The sequence below is a fragment of the Chelonoidis abingdonii genome, chromosome 21 (genome assembly GCF_003597395.2).
Source record: "Chelonoidis abingdonii isolate Lonesome George chromosome 21, CheloAbing_2.0, whole genome shotgun sequence".
NCBI lineage: Eukaryota > Metazoa > Chordata > Testudines > Testudinidae > Chelonoidis > Chelonoidis abingdonii.
The window spans coordinates 12,990,621-13,004,650 of NC_133789.1; the positions used below are offsets into that span (position 1 = coordinate 12,990,621).

Below are 14,030 nucleotides of genomic sequence, written 5' to 3' on the forward strand. Positions count from 1 at the left end.
ATAAACTCTCAACCAGATTTAAATCAATGATTTTTTTTTTAAAGTGATTTAAGTCACTTTCATTAAAATTGCGCCCCTCTGGTTGTGAATAGAGAAAAGTTAATCCAAGATTATTTAAAGTTAAAATAAAAAAAATACTAGTTAGGCTTCTTCGCTTCAGTGTTTACATATCTGGGTCTCATTTTTCGAGTTGAATGCCAGCACCTGCTGCTGTTACAGCTGATAATTAGGCCTACAAGCGTAGTGTGGTTAGAAGGCTACCACAGCCGGGAAGTTAAATCATCTATTATCATTTAGAGTCTCAAAGACGGGGCAGGCATAGCTCAGTGGTTTGAGCAATGGCCTGCTCAACCCGGGGTTGTGAGTTCAACCCTTGAGGGGGCCACTTAGGGATCTGGGGCAAAAATCAGTACTTGGTCCTGCTAGTGAAAGCAGGGGGCTGGACTCAATGACCTTTCAAGGTCCCTTCCAGTTCTAGGAGATAGGTATAGCTCCAATTATTATTAAAGACCCTTGGCTTTCTTCTTCTGCAGGTATTACAACTACCATGATCTAAAGACTTGTATGACTACTCTGGAAAGTAATAGTAGCTTTCAATACCACACTGGATCAGTTGTTATTCTGTTCCCTTTACATTCCTGGGATCAGTTCAGAATCGCTTCTTGGATTTGGAAGAACTCACCAATCAGATTGAGAGAGGAGTTCTCAGCCTTTTCAAATGCAACTTGACTATTCCCAACAACCAGACCCACATCAATCTGTGTGGAAGGAAACAAAAATAATTAAACCTTAATATCAGACTCAACTTAAAATTATTCTTCTCTGGATGCTCCCTAGCAAGTCTCTGAACAAAGCCAAGAGATTGTAGCAAACAAACTCCATTGCAAAGGGATATGTTTGGAAGTAAATATTACCTAAGTCATGTTAGAGGCATCTCTCATTCTTCCTTAACACTATTCTAAGTGACACACTGTAGCAGTATCTTTTACACTCATAACACGCAAACAGAATAAAGTCTATACCAGTAACATATAAACTTGGTGCTTTAATAGGGCCAACTACACAAAACTGAAAACAATTATGAGCCAAATCATCTTGAAGGTAGAATTCAATCAGAAAAATGTGAACAATAATTTGAGTCATTTAAGAACACCTTAATAGATGCCCAAAAAACCACCATCTCACAATCGAGAAAGGAGGTTGTACTAGTTAAAAAAATCAATCTGGTTTAGACTGAAAGTGAAGGTAGCTATAATTTTTTTTTAAAAAACTATATGTAACAAATGGATAGTAATAAATATAAAGCTGAAGTTAGGATTTGTAGAAAATAGATTAGGGAAGCAAAGGGATACAAGGAAAAATCTATATCCAGCAGAGTTAAGGACTATAAGGAGATTTTTAAATACTTTAGGAATAAAAAGAATCCTAACAATGGTATTGATTAGATGAGAATGGTAGAATTATCAATAATGCAGAACAGGCAGAGATAATCAATAAATATTTCTGTTCTGAACTTGGGGGAAAAAAAACAGATAAGAATGACCACAGTGGGTAAGACCAAAGGTCCATTTAGCCCAGTGTCCTGTCTTCCAAAAGAACAGGACAATTATTGAGCTACCCCAACCCGTCATCCAATCCCAACTTCTGGTAGTCAGAAATTTAGGGACACCTGGAGCATGGGTTTGCATCCTTGACCATCCTGGCAAATAGACATTAATGGACCAATCCTCCAAGAATGTATCTAATTCTTTTTTTTTTTTTAATCCATTTATACTTTTAGCCTTCACAACATCCCATGGCAATGAATTCCACGGTGCTTTCTTTTGTTTGTTTTAAACCTGTTACCTATTAATTTCACTGGGTGACCTTGGATTCTTGTGTTATGTGAATGGATACCTAACACTTTCTTATTCACTTTCTCCATAACATTCATGATTTTATAGACCTTTATTATATCCCCTGCCCCCTTAGTCTCTTTTCTTAATTGAGAGATTAAAAAGACTGGAGCTCTTCCTCACTTGAAAGCTGTTCCATACCCCTAATCATTTTTGTTGACTTTCTATGTACTTTTTCCAATTCTAATATATCTTTTTTGAGATGAGGTGACCAGAAGTACATGCAATATTCAAGGTGTGGGAGTATCATGGATTTATATAGTGGCATTATGATATTTTCTGTGTTATTAGTGATCTCTTTCCTAATAGTTCCTAACATTCTGTTAGTGTTTTTGGCTTCTGCTGCACATTCAGCAGATGCTTACAAAGAACTATCCATGATGACTCCAAGATGTTCGTAATAGCTGATTTAGAACCAATCATTTTGTACGTATAGTTGGGATAATGTTTTCCAATGTGCACTACTTTACACTTATTAACATTTAATTTTATCAGCCATTTTGTTGCCGAGTCATCAAGTTTAGTGAAATCTCTTTGTAATTCTTTACAGTCAACTCTGGACTTAACTATCTTGAATAATTTAATATCATCTCAAACTCTGCCACCTCACTGTCTACTCCTTTTTCCAGATCATTTATGAATATGTTGAATAGCATAATTCTCACTACAGAATCTTGAGGGACTCCACTACTTACCTCTTTCCATCGTGATATAGTCTCATCATATAGTAATAACACTCTTTCCGTTCCACTAATACCTCTGGAGGATGTTAAACAGAAGCTACTAAACTTATGACATTTTTAAATCAGCAGATCCAAGTAACTTGCACATGGAGGTTACTGACCTATAGCTCGCAGGTTCTTCGAGATATGTAGTCTCTATCTGTACACTACACGTGGGTATGCATGCACTTCATGAGTTTGAGATCAGAGATTTGTAGTAAACAGCGTTTTTTGGTCCACACCTGCATTTATTCTCACCATGTTCTAACCCAAAGGCACAAATAGCGGCACCTCTCCAGTTCCTCCTCTTGCTGAAAATCAGACAAGGTCTGCATCAGAGAGGAAGGAGGGTGGAGAATGGCATACAGATAAGGATCACACATCTCAAAGAAATTCCAGTTACAGGTGAGTAACCTCCATTTCTTCACGTGCTGGTCCCGAGGTATATTCCAACATGGGAGATTAGAAAGCAGCACTCAGAGAGAAGGAGGGTACAAGGATGCAGTTGGTATAAATGACTAACGCCACCATCCCAACTGTTGCATTTGTAGATCAGGCCTGGATCATATGTAATGTTTTGTGAAGGTGTAGATGGAATTCCAGGTAGCTGCTTTAGCAATATCTAAAATAGCTGCATCTTAAAATGATGCTGCTGAAGTTACCTGTGTTCTAATGGACTGGGGAAGGGATTTACCTTTTCTGGGGAAGGGAGATGACCCAACTGGTAGCAAAGGAGGATATATCCAGAAATCCACTTAGAGAGCCTTTGAGCAGATAATGCTTGTCACTGATCCATCCTCTGTCGTTCACTCCCAGCTTCTGGCAAACAGAGGCTAGGGACACCATCCCTGCCTACCCTCCATGAATTTATCTAGGTTTTTTTTTGTTTGTTTTTTAACGCTGTTATAGTCTTGGCCTTCACAACAAGAAGAGGACGCACATTAGCCTTTGTCACTGGGCTGAGATTGGGGGAGTGGGAATTGGTGGGGTGGGGGTCTGGGTGTAGCTAGTAGGGGCTCAGTGGAGTGGGAGTCCAGGTGAGGAAGGGTTCCTTGGAGAGGTGCAGGGGGGGTGATTGAGTGCGGGGGGCAGCTGGGTGCACGGGTGGGAATCCAGATGCATGAGGGAGACACTCAGAAGGGGTCTGGATGCAGGAGGGGTGGGGCTCAGTGGGGGAATCTGGGGGCAGGGTGACTCTGGATGCAAGAGGTGAAGCTTGGCAAGGTGAGGATCTGTGTATGGGGGTATGTGGCACTATGTACCTCAAAGCAGCACACTGGAAGCCCCATATTCATCACTGTCATATAATGATATGTTTTGTACAGAGTATGCCTTGTGAGGTATCATTTTAAAAGTCGATCTGTTGAACATTAATATCCTGTTGGATTGTATCATTGTATGTGAAGTTACAAAGTTTTGCTGTGTGTGTGTGTGTGAGAGAGAGAGAGAGAGACTAAAATATGTTGTGAGGTTGGGAACACCCATAACCAGCCTTTCAGGCACAACAATGGAATAGCCAGATGCACTGATGGCCCACTGAAGGGAATCCACTCTCCCAATGATCATCTCAGAAAGAGCATGTATACAATGGAGACTGCTTAACTCACGTTGCAAAAGATCTTTCCAACAAGCTGGAAAAAAACTATGAAGAGGGGAAATGACATCATGACTTTGCCTCATTCCTCTTCCCCCTCAACTCAGCACCTGGAAACACGTCTGGAAGACAAAGACTTTGAACCGGGGGAGGGCGGTACCAGGCTGGATGGCAGTTTAGTTTGTATATTGAAGATCTGTGACCTATATGTATCATCTGTTCAGGTGAGACACTGATAGACTCAAATCCTGTTTAGTTTACAGTACTCAGATTGAAAATTTACTTTTATTTCTTAGGTAACCAACTCTGATCTCCACGCTTACTACTTGTTATCACTTAAAATCTATCTTTCTGTAGTTAATAAATCTGTTTTATATGTTACCTGAAAGAGTGTCTTTTGGCGGAAGTGCTTGGGAAATCTCAGCTGAGTTACAAAGGCCAGTATGCGTCCTCTCCGCATCAAAGGAGGGGCGGACTGGTTGATGAACTTTCACTGGCCAGGCTTCTGCCCAGGACAAGCCGGCACAGCTCTGGGGTGCAAAGCCGCGTAGCTATGGGGAATTGGCTGGAGCCTCTCTATTGTTGCTTCATGAGTGGCTGAGAGAAGCATTCATGTAATTCAGTTGGGTGTGTCCCTGCCTATGGATGTCTGTGTACGTGCAGTACCTGCCAGAGGTTTGTAGCTTGCAAACAGCATCATCGTGTGAAAGGGAGCCCAGGTTGGTGGGAGAGAGGATTCAGCGGTACCACAATCCAGGTTGCACCCCGGGAACCCCGTCATAGGGGTCTGGATGCACGGGGGTTGGGCAGATGCAGGAGCAGCTGTCCCTGCAGTGATCCCCCTGCGGCTGCGGAGCAATGAGGGCAGGAAGTCGGGAGGAGAGTTGCATAGCCGAGGTTTCTGGAGGTGGGTCTGACCCAGCCCCAGCTGCTCCTTGCAGGGGAAGAGCAAGTCCCATCCTCCCCTGCCCCAGCCCAACCAGGCCTAGCAGCTGAGTCTGGCACAGGGTAGAAGCCACTGGCCAGGGCATCCCCTGCTCCCCACCCCCAATGCAATCATTTGCCTCTCCGCCAGCTCCTCCGGCCACCTGAAATGATGCACCCGCGCTGCTGGGGAGGGGCATGTGATAGCTCTTGCAGTTTCCCTTCGCTTCCTCATCAGAAGTAATTTATTAATTTTTCACTGCATGAGCAGCAGCACAAAATTCCACCAGGAGTAACATATGGATGAGAATTCCAAGAAGAATGATTGTTTCTTTCTTCCCCCTCCTAGTATCACTACAAATAAGAGTTAAGTTATTTGGGAACATTGATTGTGCATTTCCATTCCGAGCTTGTCAGTAAATTCGATGAGCATGAGAAGAGAACAAGACCCATGTCCTTTGGGCTTCGTTTCTAGCATGGATTCCATCTGCTCTACCTTTTGTTTCTTGCTTGTGCCAGGCTCCCCTTTGAGAATGCTGGGATCCATGCCTTCAATATACTTCACCAACAGGCCAAAAAGTTTATCGTTGAAACTTAACACAAGCTGCGGAAGGAAGTAAAGAAGAAAACCATTAATTTAACAAGGAGTCCTGTGGCACCTTATAGACTAACAGACGTTTAGGAGCATGAGCTTTTGTGGGTGAATGTATCCGGGGATGCATCCGACGAAGTGGGTATTCACCTATGAAAGCTCATGCTCCAATATGTCTGTTAGTCTATAAGGTGCCACAGGATTCTTTGCTGCTTTTACAGATCCAGACTAACACGGCTACCCCTCTGATACTTGACATTAATTTAACTTGTTCAAAAGATGCTAGAACTTCAGTGGGAGTAGGGTAGGAGGAACAGGAACAGGATTTGAGGGAGGACAAAATCTTACGCAAATAGTTGACTGAAAAAGAATTACTCCGCTCCTAGACTACAACTACTCAAGGGAATTAAAACCCTACTCTACAACACAAAACATTTCACCTTCTGCAGTTAAATTCTTCAAAGATGGACAAATTTAAAACTGGCCAACAGTTAAAGTGTCTAATAAAATGTCACAGGCAACGGGTTGGGGGAAACTGCAGAAAACCACTGACCTATATTTTGTGGAACAGATAGTTTAGAATATCTTTATCTGCAGATTAGTTTATTACAGAAGTTCTCTGAGGCTGTGACCCACTGTCCTCTCTTCGGCATGGAGTTGAGCACAATGATAGTACTTAGCAAACAATAAGGATTCGTAAGAGTCATTATCTCCTCAAGGACGTAACAGACCCGTGGTCAAACACTTATAACAGATCACATTTAAACCAACTTCTTAAAATAATAATAAATGCTTGCAACTCTATGGAACCTTATACCTGAGGATCTCAAAGTACTTTAAAAGCAATAGATCAAGTCTAAATCACCTTCCAAGACCTGCAAATGTTCCTATTTTACATCTGGGAATCTGAGGCACAAAGCAATTAAGTGACTTGCCCAGAGTTATACAAGAATTACATCCAGTTACATCAAGTCTGAATTTGATCAAACATCTGTGGCCAAGTTGGCATCAGAACCCAGATCTCATAAGGCTTTGATTTTCTTTATGGGGAAGGCTATGGAAAAGTCAGGTTTTGTACCACTTTACTCAGGTTGTCCCTACAGACAACAAAGCACTTATTATTATATACAGTCTCTGACAGTGCAACACGCTCTCTTCTCAAGGTGATGGGAATGCTCAGCAATACAAACAGTGTGGTTAAACATTCCTTAATATTTCATAATACAGAAGCTATCAACAGTATGATATTTGTCCCCTCAAGCACCAGAGTTGGATGGAAGTGATGGAAACTACAGCAATGAATTCACACACCTGTTGTCCTACTGAGAAGGCCAGGCTGTTGAACTGCTGAATGAACTCAGCTGCCATCTTGTCTGTGTCATACGGGTTGGCATCAATGCTCTTCTTCTGCAAAAAGTCTATCTCAATTGTCATAGTGCCGATGCATTGCTTGGTCTTGTCAAAAGTGTATGGGGAGACTGGAAAAAAACCCACATATTTCAGCATGGTGAAATCCCAGTATAACCTTGACAATGCACCTAACATGCTGTAAACTGGATTGTAGACTCTCCCAGCTATATACGGGAATACCACTACTATAGCCTAGCAAGTGTGATTCATAGATAACATTTCACCCAACACTTGAAAAATCCCAGTTACAATATAAGAATTTATTTCTATTATAATAATCATCTGATTCTTTGCAAAAATTCAGTCTTCTTGTTCAGATAAAAGTTCTTCATTGATCTGACGGTAGAAGATAAGTGCAAGAGAAAAAAAACAAAGTAAACGGATCTTTACTTTGAAAAGCACTACAATATGTTTAGAATTTGGAATCAGAGTCCCCAGAATCCCTACTGTATGTGATTAAGTATCCCATTTTACAACTTATCAAGGTTAAAATGCACAGTTAATGCTGAAGAATCATTTGTGATTGCATGATAGGTTTACATTATAAATCTCATGTGCTTCCAGAATGGTATTTAAATACTCTCAAACAAATCACTGGAAATGCTTAAAACACAAGTGAGACACCTGTGTAAAATATCTGCATTAAATCTACAAAAGCCATCTAAACCACTGGGCTAGCATGATAGTACAACTGACTAACACTTCGTACTTAGATAACGCCTTTAAACCACAGTGTTCGAAGGAAGGCATTACGTACAGTCATTCTGATTTTACAGTCTGCATAACTGCCAATCATGTGCTCAGTCCACAAGGGCCACAGTTGCCTCCCTGTCTCCAACGGGAGGAATTGGTTTGAGATTGGGGCTCACTGAACCTAACAGCACATGCATCCTTCCTCCCCTACTTCTCCCAACACCACCTTGAAATAACAGAGCTGGCAGCTGTGCTTGAGGTATTATCAAGAAACCCTTCCCGCACACAAACACAGGCACACACTGCAAACTGCAGGGAATCCAAGTTACCTACATTAAGGCAATACAAATAGGGTGACCAGATGTCCCAACTTTATAGGGACAGTCCTGATATTTGGGGCTCTCTCTTATATAGGCTCCTATTACCCTCCACCCTTTGTCCCGATTTTTCACACTTGCTGTCTGGTCACCCTAGGTACAAAGAAGTGAAGTGGCCTTGCCTAGATAACAACTAGTGGTTCCAGGAAATCTACCTACTCCATACCCGATTCTCAGTACTAATCCTTCAGTTCTGACCGTGCCCTACAAACACCTTTATTAAAGAATTCTTCTGGGCTCCTCCTCCTCAAACATCTCTCAGCTCTGCCCCCCAGCCAGCTGAAAAGACATAGCTCCTCCATAGCAGGAGCAGCATGCAACAAGCAACCACATCAGCCCAGCACAGGTTCTCTCAATAACCAGGTGACATCTCTCCCCTCGAGATTACTGTGCTGCCTCTGCTCCCCAGCTATCTACCTCTCTGCCAACAGCTGCCTATTAATGCCATACCTCACTTCCTTACTCCCACGCATCCCAAACACTTTCCAGCTCCCTACTGCTAGTCCTCCTCTTGCCACACAGGAACCCATTTTTGTCCCAACTTTCCAACATCCTCCTATTCCTGAATTTATCCCAAGAGTCAGAAAGTAGAGGGTAAGGCACAGAACGCTCTTGTTTTGCTGATTTTTAGATCACAGAAACTAGTGATTTTGTTTTGTATGCAATGTAAATAAACAATTCTGACCTGTCCCAGCCCCTTAGGGCAGTCATCTAAGTTTTTATATCATATTCACAACAGTCTGAGTTTTGTTTTTAAGGACTGTATGCAGGCCAACATTCAAATGGAGAAAGCTTTAAAATCTAAAGCATAAGTTGCTTATATTATTTGGGGGGAAGGTATAGCAGGATCAGTTACACAGAGCAAAATTCTCTTTCTGTGAAGAGATTCATTTGACTTCAAAAATTATCTAGTGTACCTTTCCTAATGAAATCCCGTGGAATGCTGTGCAACAACAAATAAATATTCTGACAGTCCTTCCACAAAGACAATCACAAGGGGGGGGGGGGGAATAGCTCACTGGTTTGAGCACTGGCCTGCTAAACCCAGATTGTGAGTTCAATCCTTGAGGGGCCCTCTGGGGTAAAAATCTGTCTGGGGATTGGTCCTGCTTTGAGCAGGGGGTTGGACTAGATGACCTCCTGAGGTCCCTTCCAACCCTGATATTCCATGACTCTACAAAATACACTCCTGCAAAAACCCAATGATCCAGCAGTACAAACTGGTTGCTTCAGAAACAGAAGCCATTTTCTTTCTTCTAATGGCTATGCAATCCCACAGATTGTCATTTGAGCTCCTGGATATGTTTTCTGCTATGTAGTCACACCTCTGTTTGTCTTTATGAAACAGGGGAGCATATTAAACTGCTGTAGAACTGTAAAGAACCCCTTACAAAAAGCACCCATACTGCAAGGAATTGACTTTTAGTCTAAACTCCTTCAAGCATAAAAACAGAAAACTGAACACATTTGCCATTGCTAAACCACCATGGTCAGAGTCGTTACTAACCAGCAGATGATTCTGTTACTATCAGCTTAACTTTTCAATGGAAACAAATTCAATCACAAGTGCTATTTTCTTCAAATATCCAACATATGTATCCTCCAGAATTTTATTTCAGGCAGCTAGGCCATTGCAAACAAGTTTAATGCTCAGCTAATCACAGTACACAACGTTCTAATGGGCATGGGAATCTGAGACAAGGCAAAGCTACCATCCTCCCTTGAAAGACGTGAGTGGGGGTCCACTCATGACCACTGAACTATGAGTGGCAAAGAAATTGCTACATGGTGCTTCACATCTCTCTAGGCCACTAATCTACACAAACCAGATGTTGAGACAGATCTTTTTTTAAGCAAAGCTAGTCTAATCAGGTTTTCGTATCTGATCTCTCGCATCTTCAAAACCAAACAATAACCATGCTTTCTACAGACATGAAATAAACATCTTAACTTACATATTAGAGTCTCTAAATTCTGAATAGCTGGCGACATGGTCAATTGGAGAGTTAGTCTACAACAGGCAATGACCTCTAAATGGTCCTGTGCTTTGGTCAAAGGAATGATTGAAATTGATCACCGCTACAATGTGTGTGTGACTCCTATACACAGTATCTGTGTTCCTTTGAGTTTTGTTTTTAAAATGGGTTAACGTCCACAAAGGAGATTTTAAAAGGGAAAAATAAAATTAGAGTGTGTTCAGGGTAGCGCTATTAAAATATTAGAAAAAATGCTGCTGACTAGTGATAAACTAAACAGATTCAGCTCCTTAAGTCTAACAAAGAGACGGTTATGGGGTGACTTGAGTCTGTAAGTACCCGTCTACATGACAAATAAATATTTGATTGTTTCTTCAGTCTATCAGACAAAGGTTTAACAAGGTCCAATGGCTTGAAGTTGAAGCCACACAAATTCAGACTGGATATAATTTTTAACAGCAAGCGTAATTAACCATTGGAACAGTTTATCAAAAAGCAGGGTGGATTTTCCATCACTGACAATTTTTAAATCAAGACTGGATGTTTTTCTAAAAGATCTGCTCCAATTCAAACAGGAATTATTTCGGGGAAGTGCTATGGCCTCTGTTACACAGGAGGTTAGACTAGATGATCACAGTGGTCTCTTCTGGCCTTGGAATTGATGGAAATTATTATATCTTTAGAATTTTTAAATTAAAAACAAAACCATCTATTCTATTTAGGCTTTTACATCCAGCCCATTCACATGGAATCTGAGCCCATAAAAGTCAGCTATCATAAGCCCATAATCTAGTGCTTGTAATAATAAACAATTTTAACATTAGTGTTTAATTTCTTTTAATTCAATTACAAACAAGATTTTGCCTCAATTCAAACACTGCTCTGCAATGTTTAACCTTATGCCAGGGCATGCAAACTAGAAAGCAAATCCGATCAGTTTTCTGGCTATGTTGATCAGGTTAAAGGCAAAAAATAAATGTAACTATGAAATGTTTGTTAAAATTCTCTCTTGTTTAATAATTTCAGGTGTCACAAGGCACTTAAAAGGGTTTTCAAACCACACAATACCCTTTTAAACTCAAGAAACACAGATGCCACCTTATGACAGCTAAGCCGACTCTTGCAAGTACAAGATGTAGTTGCAGAATAATTAAGCGGAGGCATGGTCTTCCGTATCAAAGGCTCAAGAAACAGGTAATACAGCCATCATAAGTTTGGAGAACAACAGTAATTTTAGAGAGAAATGACAGGATAGTATAAAAATCACATTTTTTCTCTTATGGAGTCGCCAATTTTTTTAAATCTCAAGTTTTCAGAGGCAGGTAAAATCTGTGACACTACAAAACTTGTATTTTATGTGAGCAATCACCCTCTGCAGGAAATATTAGCCCTGGAGGACGGCAGCTGTTGACAAGGGAATCACCTAATTAATAACCTACCACAACTTTGTGCAATATTTCCTATTACAAATTAAAAGAAAATGGGCAGAAAAGGGGAGTTACACCAAAACAAGCATTTTTACACCATTTGAGGTGTCATATTTCAAGTACGTAAAAGGTTGCTACAAGGAGGAGGGAGAAGAATTGTTGTTCTTAATCTCTGAGGATAGGACAAGAAACGATGGGCTTAAATTGCAACAAGAGAGGTTTAGGTTGGACGTTAGGAAAAACTTCCTAACTGTTAGGGTGGTTAAGCACTGGAATAAACAGCCTAGGGAGATTGTGGAATCTCCATCATTAGGGATTTTTAAGAGTGGGTTGGACAAACACCTGTTAGGGATGGTCTAGCTAATACTCAGTCCTGCCTTGAGTGCAGGGGACTGGACTAGAGACCTCTTGAGGTCCCTTCCAGTTCTATGATATTGTGTCAAGCAGCCAAAAACAATCTTATAGGAAAATACAACCACATAGGAAGCTATAGCTTGGGAAGACAGGTTTGTCCATGGGATTCAGCAGGATGAGGTTACTTACCTGTAACTGGAAGTTTTTTGAGATGTGTGGTCCCTATCTGTATTCTACTAGGGGCTTACGCATGGACGCCATGAGTCTGGAGCAAGAGAATTTGAAAGTAATATTGTCTGTTGGTCTGCGCATACACCCTTGTTTTGCCACATGGTTTCGTCTGAGGCAATAAAGGTGGGGCAGACCCACCACACCTTCGGTTCCTTCACCACCACTAATCAAACAAATCCACGGAAGAAAGGAAGGAGGGCGGCAAGTAGAATACAGATAGGGACCACACATCCCAAAAAACCTTCAGTTAAACAAGTAAGAAACCTCTTCTTCTCTGCGTGGTCCCTGCTGCATTTCACTGAGGGTGATTAGCAAGCAGTACTAATTTGGAGGAGGGTGCAAGGAAGAGGATGGAACAGTGGAACGGAGGACAGCGCCCCAAATGAGGCATCTGTCGCAAAGTCATGCGCACCAAGGACTAACTTGCAGCAAAGGAATGTACCAAACTCCATGCAGTTGCCCTATACATGTTAGGACGCGGAACATCGTGAAGGGCAGCTGTAGTCAATGCTTGCTCCTTTGTACAATGGACTCTCAATCCCAAGGGGTAGAGGCAGTCCCTATAACCAGCAGAAAAGCACAATGCATCCCAAATCCACTTAAAAATCCTCTGTGTGGGGAATGTTTGCCCCTTAATCCTTTCAGCTATAGCAATAACCAGTCTAGGCACTTCCCGAAAGGTCTCATCCTCTGCAGATAGAAGGCCAAGGCCCTGTGGACTTCGAGGGAGTGAAGACACCGCTCTTCCACAGAGGAGTGCGGCTTTGGGAAGAAGCAGATAAGTGTGTGTGTGTTGGTTAAGATGAAAGCAAGATACAACCTTTAGTAGAATCTTGGGGTGCAGGGACAGGGAAACTTTGTCCTTATGGAATATGGTGAAAGAGGGGTCAATCATCATGGCCCCTCTATCATGACCCCCAGTTCACCTACCTCCTTACAGAACTAATAGCTATCAGGAAGGCGACCTTCACAGAATCGAAGTTTTGGAAAGGACCTCAAGAACTCTGCTAGTCCAGTCCCTTGCACTCAAAGCAGGACAAAGTATTATCTACACCATCTCTGACAGGTGTTTGTTTAACCTGTGCTTAAAAATCTCTGATGATGGAGATTCCATCACCTCTCTAGGCAATTTATTCCAGTGCTTAACCACCCTGACAATTAGGAAGTTTTTCCTAATGTCCAACCTAAAATCTAAAATGCTCTTGCAGCAATTTAAGCCCATTGTTTCTTGTCCTATCCTCAGAGGTCAAAGAGAATAATTTATCTCCCTTGTCCTTGTAACAATCTTTTATGTACCTGAAAACTTATGTCCCCGTCAGTCTTCTCCATACTAAACAAACTCAATTTTTTCAATCTCCCCTTATAAGTCATGCTTTTTAGATCTTTAATCATTTTTGTTGCTCTTCCTTGTTTTGTTGCTCTTCCAAATTTGTCCACATCTTTCCTGAAATGTGGCACCCACAACTGGACATAATATTCCAGCTGAGGCTGAATCAGCACGGAGTACAGCAGAAGAATTAATTCTTGTGTCTGGCTTACAACACTCCTGCTAATACATCCCAGAATGATGTTTGCATTTTTTTGAAACAGTGTTACACTGTTGACTCATATGTAGCTTGTAGTCCATTATGACCCCCAGATCTCTTTCCACAGTGCTCCTTCCTTTGCAGTCATTTTCCACTTTGTACATGTGCAACTGACTGTACCTTCCTAAATACAGTACTTTGCTATGTCCTCACTGAATTTCATCCTATTTATTTCAGACCAGGCCTCAGTATTCTATATAACTACACCCAAAACATTATGTAAAAGAATGGTGAAGCTGTAGTCAGACA

At 41.5% G+C, this 14,030-nt stretch overlaps 1 protein-coding gene across 1 annotated transcript in view; it reads right to left on the reverse strand.

Annotated features, from left to right (window-relative positions):
• NSF (N-ethylmaleimide sensitive factor, vesicle fusing ATPase) overlaps nt 1-14,030 on the reverse strand; it is a 177,736-nt gene that overhangs the window by 105,580 nt on the left and 58,126 nt on the right. Inside the window, exons 4-6 of the mRNA XM_032806572.2 lie at nt 7,039-7,205; nt 5,632-5,739; nt 683-758 (exon numbers count right to left, since the gene is read on the reverse strand). Coding sequence (XP_032662463.2) covers nt 683-758; nt 5,632-5,739; nt 7,039-7,205 — 351 coding nt within the window. The remainder of the gene's footprint in view (nt 1-682; nt 759-5,631; nt 5,740-7,038; nt 7,206-14,030) is intronic.